The sequence below is a fragment of the Eptatretus burgeri genome, chromosome 10, assembly GCF_056783735.1.
Source record: "Eptatretus burgeri isolate ZD-2024b chromosome 10, Ebu_testis_v1, whole genome shotgun sequence".
In the NCBI taxonomy this organism is placed as follows: domain Eukaryota; kingdom Metazoa; phylum Chordata; class Myxini; order Myxiniformes; family Myxinidae; genus Eptatretus; species Eptatretus burgeri.
The window spans coordinates 49,909,319-49,927,399 of NC_140970.1; the positions used below are offsets into that span (position 1 = coordinate 49,909,319).

Sequence of the window (18,081 nt, forward strand, 5' to 3'; positions counted from 1 at the left end):
AGGCTTCAGATGGATTCTATGTTGCACCAAGCTGTGCAACTGCTTGCACAATCTCATCATCCATGTAAAGTTCGTGTAGCACTTTCCAGGATGTCATCTTTCCCTTGCCAGCAAATTTACCAGTGATGCCTGCTCTCGTAGTGCATGAAAACCTGGCAGTGTTGTGTGGCTTTGTTGGGACCAAGGGAATTGTAGATGGATTGAAGTTGCACGACTCCACATTTCTGGGTAGTTCATGTCACAAAACGTGTCTTGGCTAACGTCCTGTCGGAGATTTAGATAACGTCTCATAGCTAGCACAAGAACGTCAGTATCCAGAGAGCATATCCGAATTGCGGTGGCCCCAATTGATGTGGCATCAAGGGAAAGAAGAATTAGCTTGATGTCTGCTTCTTCTTGAACACTTGAGAGATTAACTTGTCTGTGAGTGGCTTCTGCATGATCTCCATGCCACAACAACATTCTTTCCATTTGTTAGGGCATGTTCTAGAACTTTGTATTAACTATATGAGCTGAAATATTATGCATGATAGCTCTGGTGATTGATGTTGTATCTGTGACGTGAGATGCTATGGCCTTGTTACCACCGAGTCTTCTATCATGTGTGGACATTTTCTATCATGTCTGATAGATCAGAGCAATTGGCTATACACTCTGGCTCATCTAGTGCTTGTGCTTGCAAATCGAAAATTGTGCCACGTTTGTAAATGGAGTTGCTCGAGTATCACACTTTGGTTTTCTCTCTAGCACTTGGCTGTCCTTTGGCAGCCCCTCGAGGATCGACATCAAATCACTCTTTGATGCGGTATGGAGCAGAGAACCTTCTGCTGAAAACAGTCCTCAGGTACGACAAAAATTTCAGAAGTTCCAACAGCTAGCTTATGATCAATATCTCTGGCTTTGGAGATTACAAGCATGCAGGCAAACAGTGCTCCTTCTTCCTTGAGCTCCACAATTTCATTTCTCTCCTTTAAGGTAAACTTGTTTCCTGCTGATGACCACATCTGTAGTTTAAAAGTTTCTTCATTGGAGCCAAAATATTCACAATATTTGTTGAGATTCTCTCTGAAACAAACTGCAGAAATTTATATTCTCCAAAATCTCTTCCCTTGTCGATATCTCCTTGAATCTTCTCAGGCAAAACAGCTTTGTTTCCCATGTTTATCAGCTGGTCACATTTATCTGCAAAGGGATTGGTGAATTTGTCAATGGTGTGTTTGATAACCATCATATTCTTCTCCTGTTGCTTGACCTTTGCTTCAGTGAGCTCCTGATGAGGTTTCACTTTAGTAGTGAGTAGATCAGTCATGTTATTTGCTGTGCAAGGCATGTAAGCTCAGGTGAAACCACAAATAATTTGGTATGAACATATGGATTTAGTGCAATTCCAATAAGGTCTCCAGCTACTTCATCATCCGATTTGCTTGCTCCAAGGCATGATCTGTTTTGCCATCAAAAACAGTTTTATGCGATGTTCACAGCCTGAATCATTTTTGAAAAATGATTGTAAATGGCAGTCAGTTTGAAATTCAAGATGGCCACCCTCAGACACCCCTAAAATTTTGCAAATCATGTTTATTGTCGTTCTTTAGGGTTTATAGAAGGTCTCTAAACAAGTGAGATATTCTAATCATTTTGTGCCTGCGAGATGTCATATCATGACACAATGCCCCGAACTACCAAGTTATATCCCTTCCAAACTTCTAAAGTATAAAAAGAGCCACAAAATGTTCATTAAAAAGATAAAAATGAATGTGTTACTTATCTGTTTCACTTGCTATTGGTAACTTGTTGCTGACTGCTACCATTTCGTAATATGTTCCACAGAAGTCATTAGGCCATTTTCCGAATATTAAACAAACCGCAAAAAAGAATCATTTTTAAAAATAACAACATAAACCAGGATTAAAAAAAAGATTTCAATGATTGTTTTATCAAAATTTGTGTCAAGTACACACCAAACATGTCCACCATTTAAGCAGAGTTTATATTATAGTTGATCTTTAAAAATACAAATAAAAACCTCAATATTTCAAATCCAATAAAAAATATAAATTCAAAGTTCAAAATATCACAACAGTGAGTCCAAAAACACAGCAAATCTCTACATCCATAAACCAAAACTAGAAGGGCACTCGGCAGAGCGCGTACCTCCGTCACACAATGCCTGATCCACGAGAACATATCCGGCCCATGACATTTTTGAAATATAATGCTATGTATCGTTTTTGGCCCTATCTCTCAATGGTGAAAAATCACTTTGGAATTAAAAAATTCTCGTATCCAGATTCGGATTTAAATCTTCACCAAAATCGAATCAATTCGTCCTTGCAACACACACACACAATGTGTCCACCAAGTTTTATCCGAATCCGTCCGCAACTTTTTGAGATATCGTGTTATATATTGGTTTAGCCCTATCTCTCAATAGCGAAGAATCACTTTTAAAAAATTCTCGGAGTTGGATCCGGATCCGGATATTCACCAAAATCTAATTACTTCGTCCTTGTCACACACCCAACCTGTCCACAACTTTTTGAGATATCCTGCACACAGAAAAACAGACAGACAGAAAGGGATGAAAACATAACCTCCTTCACCTATGGTGGCGAAGGCAATAAACAATTAATCTATGTAATGTGGTAATATATCTATTGGTATTTTTACTAAATCAGGAATAAAAACAAACTCCCTTCCACCATTGTATTTTTCAATTTCAAAGACTTTTTGAAAAGTTTTTGCACATTTTAATACTTTGAAATGTAAAAACAACTGATTTGCAAAATAAAGTAAAATAAACAAAAACAAAGCGAGAAAGTTTGGAGGGGGGGGGGGGAAATGAGGCGAGAGTAATTGAGGAAGTGGAAAGGTAAAAGTAGAGTTGATGTTGGGAGAAGGCAGGACGATGAGAAACTGAATTAGGGGGATTTCTGACATGTACAGGGAGAGAGGAGATACAGGGGGTATGGAAAATTACATCATTTTTTTGCAGATGGAATACATCGATGGCCTCATTAGCAGGAAGAAAATCTGTGCTCACTGCTGACTGTTGAATGTAATGATGAGCTCAAGGTTTATGAGTAGTAATCTTGAATGTACCTTTGTCTGTCAATACCACAGGCTGGGTCGTAAGGAGGGAGACCTGAGGCCAGCACAACACCCAGTAACTGGATACCAATGGTGATGTCATCAGTTTCTCCATTCATCTTTGAAAACTTTTCATATATTTGCCTGGAAGGAGAAGAAGCAAGATAATATATTTCAAAGTGTCTGACAAATGTCCTCAGGAGCCATTATATTAGCCCCTGGGATAATGGTATGTGACGTTACACCACCTGATCACAATTCAAAACACCTATCGTGGAGTTATTTGAAAATGACAAAAATGAAACATTTAATACATATAATCAACAATATTCACATAGCCAAATGATGTGATCAACTATTTACTTGACTCAACCTCCGTCCATATAAACAGGCCTCGGTGTGGCACTTGGTGGTCATATACATTCTGAATTCTAAACCGTTAATTTTACTATGAGGGAAATATCGTATCATTATAATAATATCAAATTTACAACCCCCATGTTACAACTTAAATTATGAGTCAGGTGAAAGTCTGCAAAACAATGAAGCAGTCACTTTGAAGATGGCCAGCTTAATTAAAGCCAATTTCAAAGTGATCTCTCGCTCAAGCGGAGGTACGCGATTATATTCTGAACGTGAGCTAATCCCACACAATTTCTCAGGATTTTTTTTATAAAATCCAATTTGTATCCCAGGGGATTTGTCAATATTACCAAAGCAAGTGATGCGAGGCGATGCGGTTTTGCGAAGCTGACAAAATAATGATTCACTGGAGTAAAAAGAAAGATCCAGTTGATGAAGCCAGATGATAAAAAATACCCCCGAGCGGGAGTGCCGGTCATCTCTGCCAGAGGTCGACAGAAGCAAAATCAAATTAGGGGCATCTATAATCGAAAGGTGAATTTCAGGTCGAATTTGCTTTATTTCAGTGTCAATCAAGTCGAATCTCGGCCACAGAGTAGAGGAGCGCGATGACGTCAGCGCGCACACGCAAAACCTTTACGTGACTCAACGACGCGTCTGTTCTCGCGCGTGCTGTCACGTGACGATCCGTGACGCGGCGGACGAAATATTTTTTATACAATCATAAAACATCTCTTTTGCACCGGAATTTTTACAGAGACCTGTAAAGCGTGTTCTAAAACCCTCAAAAATGTAAACATTAATCTCCCAGACCACAACAGTAAGCATTCCCTCGAGGAGACAATTCTAGGCTTCATCCCGTGCCTGCCAGAATCCGTGGCATCTCGGCACCCACACCCACCCGCCCAACCCATTCGATGCATTTCCCACATTAAAGGTGAATTTCAGGTCGAATTCGCTTTATTTCAGTGTCGATCAACCTTTTGCAGTGCGAAAGGTGGAAACATGATTGAATTTGAAGTTAAAATCAGCGTGGGAGACCGTGTTGAGGTCTCCGGCACACCACAAGGCGGATAAAAACCATAAAATCGGAACGAGAGCAAATTTCAAAAAAATGGCTCGTGTTGTTCTAGATAATAGTCCGTAGTATCTGAATCACTAATAACATTTGATCTCTCTTGATAAATGAGGGAGGAGATACGATTTTAAATCGACGATTTTCGCAACTTTGACAGCCTCGTGACCTTGACCTCGACCTTGGACGACCTTGAAAGTTATATCGTTGTGCATGTCTCATCGACCTCTATCCATTCCACTATTGGTTATTTGTCTCCACTCGGTTTGATTGTGGACGGACGGACGGACGTACGGACAGACTTCGAGACTGGCTTTATTAGGACATCTCTACTGAGATGTAGAGATGACCTAAAAATAAATAACTTTATTGTGCAAGTAAATTTTAAAAACACCCCTCTATTTCGCATGCACACATAAATATTCACATAAATCACATAAATATTCAAACTATCAAATGAACTGTTTGGTTTCTGTAAATGGCTGTTACCGTAATTCAATCGCTGTCCTATTGATTTCAGCCATTGTATAACCAAAGTAAACATGAATAAAAGGCAGCCATCTCCAAAGAAAAATGAATAAAACATGAGCTCGATGGACTTGTGCCTTTGAAACTTAGTAGCCTGGGAATGAAAAGCCCTTGCCCTGGGTGTCAGGTGAAGCAATTTGTAAGACCTAGCCAAAATGAGTTGCAGAGCAGAGATGAATAAGGAAACAATAAAGCAGTGAGGTATGTGGACGTGATTTGGTTCAAAGCTGGATTACCTGTAAGGAACTGTGAGGCAGCCTTTCCACGTAGCAAATATGGTGCGGATCATTTCGAGGTTGTGGCGGAGCAGGGCACGGTGTCGATGCCAAGAATTTTCCAGAAAGAAGTTTATCAATCTCTGAGCAAGCACTCCGATAGCAGCATTCTGTAAAGTGAAAACAATCAAGCACTTTTCATTTGACCACTTCCATTCCACTGCTTTCTCTCCTCATTAATGTTCACTCTCTCTTATAGACCATCTGTACATTCAAAGTATCAGGTGCTCATTTGGATGCATCACACAGACATACTTTTGGAATTGCGATCGATTCCCAGGAAAGCAAGGTAACTGTTATGTCATTCAGAAGACCATTGATGCCAAGGGACTGCAACTCCGGAGACACAGCTATGCTCAACATGGGCGTGAGCCAAAAATTTGCATAAGGCTGGAACACCTGAAGACAAAAAGTGAAAGAATGATTGAAAAAAGGTGCAGAGACAAAAAATAAATGGAGATACAAAGACAAAGGCATAGAGTGACAGAACATGAGAAATGGAGGAATTAGAATAGTGAAGCAGAACAGACTATGAATAATGGATAAAGATTAGAGGCCATCTCTTTATTACCAATGTAAAGGTGTGAGGGAGAGGGGTTGGGCCTGTGTGTAGTTTGGGAGGGGGGGGGGACATATGTTGGGTTGTCTTCGAGAGATTGAGTACACATCAATCACGATGGTTGATATACTTTATTTTAAACAATATATTTGTCGTATTTTCCCAATTTTTTTAATGATGATTTGTTTCCATTGAATGTAGATCATAAATTACGAAGCAATTACATTTCTTTAAACCCTTACGGTATCAGATTTATATCAACTGTATAAAGGTCTCTGCAGGCAAGAGCTACACAGTAGTAAGATCATAGTAACTCTCCATTAACTACAGTTAACTCGAGTAATGCTTAATCAACTATAGTTCCACTGTGGTGTAAAATCTTTGTAGTTACTGTAGTAGAGATAGTTGACTGCAGTAGTAATAAATTAACTAGAGTATCACATGACACAAGATAGAATTCAGCTTGTGGGTTTCTTTGTTTGTGGTTTGACTTGTATGCACTTTCAAACCGCTGCACAGAACGAGTTGAAAATTGGTGGTTGCACTGGGGGGGGGTGTCCAAGAAGGTTACAGGTGGTTAAAAAAAAATGTAGTGAGGTGAGTGAAACTGCAATGACAGTGTAGTGAGGTGAAGTAAGACTATAGTGGTACTACAGTGATCTGTGAGTGTAATGTAGTGAAGCTAAGTGTGTTGCCTTTTCACATTGAGTATACTGAAAGTATAAAGGAAGTCCAAACTAATTTTATTTTTTCTAATTTACTAGTGTAAAACTAATGGCATAAAATTGGACTGCAATACAACTGTACTATAGTACATTATAGTTACTAGAGTACAACTACAAAATATATGGCAATAGCACCATAATATTTAAATTGTAGTACTTTATAGGAACTATATAATGCAGCACTACGATTGAAATGCTCTTGCCTGGTAAGTGTGCAATCTTGCAATGAAAACTGACCTCACAAAGTTCGTTACATCATGTTTGTTGATTGGGGCCTTTCGGTAAATTGAGCGATGATACCTGTATCTGTATCCTTTAACTTTCTTTTTCAATCTAGTTCATGGAAACATGTCTAACATCACTTGACAAACAGCTTACATGTTTTGCACATCAGCCAGTAACTGTACAATGTACTTATAACAAGGCATTTGTACACACATCACCTGATCTCTAACCCCCCCCCCCCCACCCCCACAGCCAAAATCAACATCAGGATGCATCTCCTGAATGGAGTTCTAGGTTCATTGCGTAAAGTTTATTACAATAAGGGATGCGTCTTAATTTGTGCCGAAAGTTGAATATTACTTTTGAAAATCTGCAAGTGGAAAGGGTGGTGGGGGGGGGGGAATTCATAGAAAAATGGATGGCCCATTAGCACAAATTAATGAAGGTACTGAAAGACTGAGAAACTTTATAAACCTCTTGGCAATTGCTGACAAGCCGGGCGAGAAAAAAAAGAACATTGCGACCAGTCGTCTGCGCCGTCATCCTTCTGTGCAAGGCCTCCATCCATGATGGCATCTTTTCTGCCGCCACACCCTGGCACATCACAACATAACATCACACCAAATCACAATGGGCCACAAGAAGACAGGTTATGTCTTGAAAAGGTAAAGAATCCCGTTCACTCTCCCAATGTCCTTGTAATCCATGTAAAGGTACACACATCTCCTAATGTCCTGGTAATTAATGTTGGTGTTTCCCCACTTTCTGCTGTTCATCTTGTTCTGTTGCATCCTGATCAATTCAGAGTTCTAGCTCTTACACAAGCCTCGACTGTGTAGAAACCCCTCCCCCCCCAAAAAAACTGCCCTCACCTGTTCAAATTGTGGGGAGATTCCTTCATGTTGCATGTGTTGTAGTAACAGGACAAGCTCCGCCATGCACTCCTGACGATTCAGGTCATCCCACTCCAAGTCGAGCCCTTTTTTAAGCCATGGATCCTTCCTCACCTAAACCACGATCATCATTCTTAGTTACATTGGCTTTTGCATACTATAATGTTGTGCTCATGGAGAAAAAAAACCTGAACTGACAGGATAACTCAGAGGAGGCAGACTTGCCTTAACACTGACACTACACCTATCCTTTGAAGGGGATGTGTAATCCACCTATCTGCTTAAAATGTGTTTGTGAATACTGAAATATTCCACAGTACCCAGCAAAAGTGTATGCCAAAGTGTACCAGTACCTTTGCTAAATCCAAACTCCATGCCCGGATATAAAGGGAGCACTGCATTAGTAGTATACGTATATCCATGTCCTCACACCACCACCCCTCAGAAATGAAGCTAACCAACAGCTAAGTAAGGCATTTTCATAAATGAAGTCGTCAAGATGCATAACATAATGTTACAAGCAACATAAACATTGGGTAAGCAAGCATGGCATTCCATCTTAACCCACAGCTCGTGATGTTGAGATTCCATGTTCTAGTTGCATATTCAATGTTGATTTGACCATTATATTCAAACAAAAGTACACCAATGTTTCCTGATGTCAGGTCAGGCCAGGAATGGGAGCAGCGCATCGCTGCGTCCACTTTCTGCCGGTACTCCAGGGGCCTCCGTCTGGCCACCACCCAGGCAGATGCCTGGACCACCCCCATCTCCTTGAGATCAAGGCTCCCTCGCTGAGAGAATCTGATGAGCAGGATCAACGTCAGGAATACAAGTCACATGTCCATGCAGCCGCAGCTGACGCTCATGGACTATGCAGGTAGCAAATCTCATTTGAGTCTATCTCAGCAAATGCTCATCGGACACAAAGTCAGACCAACGATCGCCAAGGATTCTCAGAAGAGACCTGATACCATAGGAATTAAGTCTCCATCTCAGATCCCTGGTCAGAGTCCAAGTCTCGCATCCGTAGAGCAAGAATGGAAGCACCAAAGACCTGAAGGCTCAGACTTTCATCCTCCTGTACAGATACCGACAGCACCAAACCCCGTGATTTAGTGAATACATGACTCCCCAGGCCGAACCCAGACGTCTATTGACCTGTAGCTCACAGCCAGCAGAAACATGAATATCACTGCCAAGGTAAGTGGATCTCTCCGTGACCTCAACATCCTCACCACAAACAGGTACAGACAAGATGGCAGCATCCAAGATGTCATTGAAAGCATGGATCTTTGTTTTGACCCAGGAAAGCCATAGTCCCAGCGGCTACGATTCCTCATTCAGTGCCTCGAGGGCCCCGACAAGGACATCCAGTGTTTCCGCAAGGATGACTGCATCATCTGCAAAATCAATGTCCGAGACCTTGACATTCCCAAATGATGCACCGCAGATTGATCTCTCCGACATCCTCTCCATAATCCAGTCCATAGAAGCACTGAAAAGTGTGGGGGCCAGTAACAACTGGAGATAAGTCAGAGATAGAATCACCACACCTCACAGTACTCTGTGTACCAGAGTATAGTTCAGAAATCAGAATGATCAGTTTTGGTGGCACCCCGTGAACACCAATAATTCTCCCGAGGGCATCCCAAACTGAGATACATAAACACTTAATCAAGCGTTGATTGTCAACTTTTCTTGCATTATATATGAAGACATATTTTATTTTCTAATCATGCATGACTGTGAAAGACTTCTAATTTGGATCTGGACGACTGCGAGACTTTGCCTGGAGCCTTCCGGGAATAGTTTCAGCCTTTGCTCTACAGGTATACCCCACTTAACGAAGGTTCGCAGAGCAAACATTCGCTTCAATCGAATTTACGATGATTCATGTTTCATGAAGATCTTCATTCACGACAATGAAGGAGCCGTCACAGTGTCATGGTGATTGTGCAATGTCACTTCCATGGCGATGATAAGTACATATGTTTTTCCTCCAATTAACTTTCAATGGGAGGGTTAACTTTTCAGAATGAAAGGGTTAAAAATAACCATCTCCTCCACACGACCTCCGGCCAACGTCTTCTCGGACCGTATGAAACTTGGACTCAAAATTGTTTTGGTTAAGTGTTACAACTAAATTAACTTTATGTTACTGTCTTTATTATTAGGTAAATAATAATATGATGTCACTGGCAACTAAAACCATCGTTATACCAAGGGTACGGCTTTGTTTTTATACTGAAACGTTACGGTTCGGAAACAAATTGTAATTTTCCCATAAGAAATAATGGAAAACGAGCTCCCGCAAAACAAAGTTTTGTATAATGAGGAGTTAATAAAAGATATGTAACCCTTCGTTAAGTGGGGGATACCTGTACTAATATCACCAATCTGGTCTGTAAAAACAGCCATTTTATGGGCAGTTTGATAGACCAAGTCTGTCCCTAGGCACCGGACGTTTCTTCACAGTTTATTAAGCAATCATCAGGAAGTGAAATTAAATATATACGCATCTTGACCAGGAATTGGGGCAGAGGAATGACATCAGACATCAGAAATTGGAATCTTATATTTTCCTAAATCATCATGCACCAACTGCTCTTTGCATTATGCACTCCTTTTCATCCCCCAGAGAATAACGCGATTCTTAATAATCTGATTGAATTCCAAACCGTCAACGTTCCTTTCCACTCAAATGCCCCCGTTAAAACATTTGTGCAAATAACTTCCCCGTTTAGAATTAGTAATGGTCTTATTTCCAAAATTCCTCGGAGGAAACAAACTCTTACTTCAAAACTCACCATCCTGTGTTTGCCTCTTCTCTGAACTTCAATTCCTGTAAAGACTTCAAAGTGTGAATTTTTTATTTCTACCTGAGTCTTGGGCTTTGGGTCAGCAATGACTCGAGAGGATGTCTGGAAGCCTGTCGAAAAGTCAAACTGAGACTGCAGTTCGGTGAGAGATGACGTATTGGGCAGGAAGACGTGTTCTGGCAGGGTGATTGAGGAGAGATAATTAAATTAAGGGTAATTAAACACATCAGAGAAATGTAATCAGAAAAATCAGTTCAGTTTCTTATTTTTAAAATGATCAAAGGCTCGTGGAAGAGCTTGCACATAATTTAGATGCAGGACGACGACACGAGGAGACAAAATTCTACTTTTATGAGAATTACAAGGACATTAGGTGTGCAGCAACAGATTGATGGAGGTGTCTGACTATAAATCCTGAAGATAATAGGTTAAAATAATTTGAACAAAAAATATATAATCGTTGATTGAAGGTATAAAAAAAAACAAGAGGAATATTAAAATATAATCATTCTTTAGTATAAGATAGGTTTGGTTGTCAAACAAGCTTTAATGTTGATTTTTATCTCTAGATACTTAATCAAAAGCAGAAAATAAAAGGAAGAGTGAAGTCGATGGTGTGTCATCGCAAATCCCCATGCTTCCCACATAAGGAAAAGTTGAAAGATGGCAAAACGTTCCATCAGGATTGACCCAATGTCAAATTTTGAGTTCAAAATTCCCCCCCCCCCCCATTTTTCATCCATCGTTACATATTTCATGTGTCCCCCAATGTTAAACGCGTGCACAAAGTTTCTTTTTTAAAAATGTGCCGTCATGACATTTTTTGGTATTTGACCTTGTGACCCGCCCCTGGGGGAAGGGCCAAAAATGAAAATGCTCTTGCACCTTCGTGCCACGTGGTGATCGTAACCACCAAGTTTGGTGAATTTCTGCACTTGTAACCATTTAGGTGGAGATAGTGTGACGGATAGATGGATGGACAGAGACACGATAACAATATCGTGCTCTATTTAAAATAAAACAAAAATAAAATAAACAAACTTATTTTGTGCTATATTTTCAAAAATTTTCGTGAAGTGAAGGTTTTCGCTCTCCTTCCACCTCGACATGAAATATGAGGTGGAACACACAGCCCTTTGTGGAAGGATAAGGATAATTATTTGGATAAAACCACATGCACCTTTTTATGATTCACAGATGTTTTGAATGACCTAAACATGTTGAAGCATGACAGTCATGGCAGATTTGACCAAAGGTGAAATTTTATGCAGAATTTAGTTGTACACTTTCATTTATAATGGTCCAGTCCGACAGAATGGGGTGGAGGTAGTTAGTGTACAGTACATGCCTTTGCATGAATTAGTGGCCTATATCTATACTATAAACGGTCACATTGATACTTTGCAGGTAGGCTGAGGCATCAATGTGTGTGCCATCCATTGGATGGATGTTAAACTGGTTGTCCCATCTCTTAGCATTATCTGATGGATGTTAAATATCCTACATTGTCTTTTGTGAAAAGTTTGCGAGTTATTGCCGGTTCCCGAGAAAAAAAATCCAAATTCCTGTCCGAAACTTTGGTTAGCGAGTGGGCTGGTGTTCTCGGATTTTCTTTGACACTAGGTTACACTGCTTGCTGTCTCAAAGTGTGCTTGCTGAGTGGACAACCGCTTCTACACTACAAACAAAACTCATGCCCGCAGATATTCACCTATCTCAATGGATCACCATATTCTGCTATAAAAGGCAACCCTTACAATGACTATCTTGAATTCTTTCTCTTCACCACCGATCTCACCAAAAACCCCAACCTCCCCCCGCCCCCCCCCCACGCTCCCTTTAACAAAATGACAAAATATAATTGTTCATTTTATCGGCAAAGAAGCAGAAAGATCCAGGCCTACCTTTCTCTTCTTTATCAAGTCTTTGTGTCTCATATCGAAGTGCAGCCAAATGCTTCCGGCGCTCTCGTGAGCGCTCCACCTCCATGGGAAAGGAATATTCTCGCTTTGGATCTATGAGGTTCTCATAGATGAAAACATTCTGCAGGATGAAAGCCAGTGTCAAAAGAAACCAAAACATCACAACCCCACACAAAATTAAATGAAAATATTAATCAAATGGAGGTGAAGAAAAAGGTTTCAGGATGGAAATGAGGTTGTAGTAACAGGAGATGCAGGGGATATGGAATAACATGTGAAGGAATACACGACAGAGGGCAGAATCGAGTCAAAGTCAAGAAAAAAAGGAGACAGCAAAACAATCAGATGAGACAATTAACAATTATGGTTAAGAAGAAGTTGGGACGCAAAGAGCATGGAGATATGGGTCGGGAGTTGAACGAAAAAAGATAGAGAAAAGAGAAATTGAAATCGAAGGAGATTGGCTAATATCGACGTTTCGGCAGGTGCAGTTTGAGCGAGCTGGACATCAGGAGAATTCCCAGTGGGCCCGTGGTTCTGTGGGTTATTTACATGTGGCTTTCAAAATACACGTACAGGAGCACAATTCTCGACTTGAATTGACTTGCTGTTGGCATGGTTGAAAATTATTCAAGTAAGTTTGAATTATATTTGATTGAATCAATATATTTTACTCATGCCCCGGCCTGAGGCCGGGCACGTGAATATTGCGATCACCCTGTCTGTGGGTTTGTCTGACCTGAGTCAGGACCTCCATTGAGTGCATTCTAATTTATGATGTATTTATTCATTGTTTCTGTTGATGGCTGTGCATATATTTTAATGCCGTGGGAAAAGACATTCTACAAATACTATTTAACCAGACTCAGTGGTGTAATGGTTTGATCGTCCGCTCTGAGAGTCTGGGAGGACAGAGGTTTGAAACCAACCCTGGCTCAGTCATATCAAAGACTTCAAAAATAGTACGTGCTACTTCCTTGCTTGATGCTAAACATTTTAAAAGGATATGGCATTGGACAAACAGCTGTAGGTTTCTTGGCAAACATTGTGCAGGCTTGGTGGGCCTAATGACCTCCTTCTGTGTTGAAGTTCCTTGAAAAAGAACTCGTACATCGTACAGACCCTGTTGCAATCACTGGTAATGTGTCATTGAAAAACTAATTGTTATTCATGGAGCTATATCTGAAATAACCTAACAAATGTATTTTTTTATTTTCAGATGACATATTTACTGATTTTCAGTTGTGTGGGTATGTGTATGGTTACATGTCGTTTTTTGGTGTATGGTTTTGTATGTGTATAGTTTTTAGCAGCGTCTCACGTAGCGAACGCTGCTCATAGAGAGCTCGGCGTTGTTCTTTTTCTTCTTCTTCTTCTTCTTGTGAAGACAAAACCTTAACCTCTAGGACTCGGCTCTTGTATATACAAGATCTGGATCTCCATAAATACTAAGCACTTGTACACATCCTTGCATTGACGGTGCCTTTTGAGAGCGTCTATCAGTATCATGAACTTTTAAATATATTCGGACATTTGCTTTAAAGTTTCGAAAAGTTCACGTTACTATTTAAAGATTATTCCATTTATCGTGTTGTAATTTCGTAAATACATTATTTCGTAAATACACTATATATCGTAAATACGTAAATACATTATGACGGGTCTCGCTATTGACTTAAGGCACGTGACGAAATATCGGAAGTTGTTTTTTTTTGTTGTTTGTTTTCTTTTTAAGCTGACAAAACCTTTAGGACGCTACTCTTGGACACATTTGTCCTTGTTATTTTAATAGTACACCCACTCCTTATGGGAGCCACAGGAAGTCATGTTATTATCCTCTCTGGAATACATAGATAACAGTAGATCTCAGCTCTGGTCAGTTAGTCTGTGGGGAAGGCAAAAATAACAATATAATGCCTCAAGAACGTCGGGTTTCCTCACTTTCAGGTTTGTGTTAAACAGCAGTGGTGACTTGTTCAAAAAGGCAATCATATGTTTTTGTGGCTTATAATTTTTTTTTTTACTTCTGGTAGGGATGCACCACAAAATACCATGGTAAAGCTATTTACATACTTTAACACAGGGTTTGTCAAGGAGGAAAAAACCCCTTGTGGAGGGGGAGAGGATATTATTAATATTAATATTGTTTTGTAATAACATTAATATTATGCTATTATCATTTGTGTTGTTATTACATTTGTTATTGGATGCGCCCTTGGAAAAACGTCACGATAAGCTATCTATACATCTTCACGCAGATTTCACCCAAGGCGGAAAACCTCCTTGGGCAGGGAGCAAATGAAGTCACTACAACCTCCGTCATGTGACCCTTAATCCTCTAGTCAAGTTTGGCATGACATTGGATAAGTAATGACCGAATGTATGGCGATCAGACAGACAGACACCAAATTGCGTATTTTAGTATGATTAATGTTTTAAGTTGTTATGTAAATATAGTAAGCAGTATTTGGAAAAACAACATTTCATAAAACCACAATAAAATCGTGAGTTCTTTGTCATTTGTCTAAAATGACAAAAACAATAACTAAATGAGAGGGGGAGCACTCGGGAGAGTGCAAAACCTCCGCCGCCAATACTGCTGGGTCACTCAAGTGAACCTTATATCTTATTCATTAAATATGACGTCAACAGTGCTGACAGTTTTAGTTCTTTTCTCCAACATTTTTTTTTGGGGGGGGGGGGGGGTTGGAAATCACTTAAAACATGTAGAAATGCAAAAAAAAGAAATCGAAATTTTGTTGAAAAAAAAGTTGCAAAATATTTCTTTTTCTCTAACTATTTTTTTTTTGGGGGGGGGGTTGGAAATCACTTAAAACATGTAGAAATGCAAAAAAAAAATTCAAATTATTTTTCAAAATGGCCGCCATAGCGGCCATATTGGATTTTGGACCAGGTCCAAAATTTAATGGCATGATCCTTGAATCATACCTAACCCCCCCCCCCACCACCAAGTTTCGTCGAAATCCGTCGAGGAGTTTTTCCGTAATACTGTTCACAAACAAACAAACAAACAAACAAACAGAAAGGGGTGAAAACAGTAACCTCCATCCATCTTCGAAGATGGCGGAGGTTAATAAGTAGGAATAGGGACACTGAAAATTAGATTATCCAACTACTCTTCTCGGATAGACAACATGGGCCACTATCAGAATATTTCTCAGGGCTGTTCTAAGTTCCCAATCCGCTCCGACATTTAGGTACTGTTACTCACCTTTCCTGGTATCTCCTCAAAAATAAATCTGTTGAAGAAACGAGGTTCCTTGGAGATTGCAGAAAGCAAAGCAATGTTACAGCAAAAAGCAGCGCAATGCTGTTGACGCCGCAACTCCAAAAGCTGTGTTTCACCACTCATATTTTCAGTGTACAAATTGTAGCATGCCCTATAGCACAAATACACCCAAGTAAATGCACACTCTTTTCTTTGTAAGTACTAAAAAAAACAAAAAACATGTTCATTGCAATCTTAACCATTATCCATCAGGTCCAAGTAAAGCGTTAAAAGTTTAACACAGTAAAGAACCGTAACTTTAGTACATGTGGAGCTAAGCTCGGAGAGGTAGAAAAGGTTGGGGGGGGGGGGAGAGAAGATTTTTTTTTAAAGTTAAGCTGTATTTCCTTCATAATGTAGAGTTGGATAATTAAATTTTTACAATTTAAATATGGCAGTTTAAACACTTTTATGGGGGATGACGATATATTAAGTAATTCATGCTGCGAAATCAATTTGCTTGATACTGTACTATTCTTACCTTCAAAACTACAGTATCTTGGGAAGAAAATAATGAAAAGAACAGAGCAGTCCATCAGCTAAATGTGCTTTCAGTACTCAGAAAGTCAGACATGTAACACATGAATGTGGTCCTTGTAATATTCAGAGTGCTATGCAAAAGCCTGAGGCCACCTTGAAAATAAATATTTATTGTCACATTGGCATATTTTGATCAATAAAAGGTGTTATAATGATCATGTTTTATTAAAGAAACAGTAATGATTGTATTTTACAAAAGTAATGCTTCAAATTTCAATATTACACATACAGTCAAACCTGTATTGAACGACCACTCAAGGGAAACCGAAAAAGCGACCTTTATAGATAGGTGGTCTTTCTGTACAGGTTTGTGGCCGCCACACAGACAATATTCAAGCACAAGTACCCAAATGTATACAGTAAGCAAACCTGCCTTGGTGACCTTTATTTACTCTTCATTTGAAAAAAAAAAAAAAGATTAATTCACATCTCACTCTGTCATTTTGGCAGTCAGGCAGCGTTATACTTTGTTGAAGTAGTCCAAGAGCGTCGTCTGTATATAAGTTTGGTGCAGTTTAAATAATTCAGCCTCAACCTTTTCCTCCATCTGCATGCAACTCTCCAGCAAAGCACTGCGACCATTGCTCACTTGCAAAGGCCTTCATGTCGGCGAGGCTTGCAGAAAACTTGTGGATGCTCTTGATCTTGTTCTCTGCTGGTAAAGTGACATCTTCCTTCTCCTTCCCCTCCTCATCCTCCTACTCTTCATTCATCCTCGCATTATCAGCCAGGCTGCACTGCAGATTTTCGATGATAGCTGCCAGCTGATTGTCAGATGTTGTTGCGTTCCAGCATATACAGCCACAAGTTCATGAAGAGACATCTGGATGGTGTCTTTGCAGGTGGAGTCCAGTTCCTCATCTTCATCTTCATTTGCGTCCATGTTATTGGCATCTGAAGCTCCAATTCCACACCTCTTGAAACACTTCTGGATGCTCATCGAAATCCCTCCAGGAATGATGGATCCAGTATATGGCTTGCAGAACATCAGTTTGCCGAATCAGCTTGGTCCAGCCAAGTCTCTTTCGGTCTCAAGTATTTGCAAGATGCCTCTCAGCTGTCTGTTCCTGAATTTCAGCCTCAATGACTAAATTATCCCTTGATCCATCAGCGTGTTTTTGAAGTGGTGTTCGGGGGAAGAAACAGAAGCTTCACATTCTTAAGTTTTAGGTGAGGATGGCATGGGGTATTGTCCAGCAACATCAAGATCCTCCTGTGCTGGCATCCCATTTTCTCATCAAGTTTCTTCATGTACTGTTGAAAGACATTACTCATCATCCATGCTTTCTTGTCACGTCGTAATCCACAGGGTGATCCTTCCTTTCCAGCTTTCCAAAACAGCATGGCTTGATGGACTTTCCAATGATGAGAGGCTTCTCCTTCTCACCAAGAGCATTGGTGCACAGCATCACAGTCAAACGTTCCTTGGATCGTTTCCCACCGGAGCAGTTCTCACTCGGGCTGTCCTTATTGTATTTTTTTCGGAAATTTCAAGGAGCTAAACCGAATTTAGGTTGATATTTATGAGAAAACAATATATAAAACAAGCTCGAATGAGCTAAGTTCCTCATCTTCTTAATGATGACGTCATAAAATGAATATGACATCATTGTGATGTATCAGGTTTGCGATAAATTATATTTATCTGTGCTAATGCCCGGCTTGATTCCCGCAAACAAAATTCAAACAGCTTGCCTAGTTTCGGAGATAATGGTATGGGTGATTTTCATCAGCGGCGATATTATGACGTCAACTGTTTTTCTTGGAAGAATTTCCAA

At 40.0% G+C, this 18,081-nt stretch overlaps 1 protein-coding gene across 5 annotated transcripts in view; it reads right to left on the bottom strand.

Annotated features, from left to right (window-relative positions):
* PRKDC (protein kinase, DNA-activated, catalytic subunit) overlaps positions 1-18,081 on the bottom strand; it is a 324,360-nt gene that overhangs the window by 161,077 nt on the left and 145,202 nt on the right. For all 5 annotated transcript variants that reach the window (XM_085898246.1, XM_085898245.1, XM_085898249.1 and 2 more), the window contains 8 exons: positions 15,707-15,875; positions 12,457-12,595; positions 10,613-10,728; positions 7,710-7,844; positions 7,312-7,431; positions 5,584-5,727; positions 5,290-5,438; positions 3,100-3,231 (listed from right to left, as the gene is read on the bottom strand). In XM_085898246.1, coding sequence (XP_085754372.1) covers positions 3,100-3,231; positions 5,290-5,438; positions 5,584-5,727; positions 7,312-7,431; positions 7,710-7,844; positions 10,613-10,728; positions 12,457-12,595; positions 15,707-15,875 — 1,104 coding nt within the window. The remainder of the gene's footprint in view (positions 1-3,099; positions 3,232-5,289; positions 5,439-5,583; positions 5,728-7,311; positions 7,432-7,709; positions 7,845-10,612; positions 10,729-12,456; positions 12,596-15,706; positions 15,876-18,081) is intronic.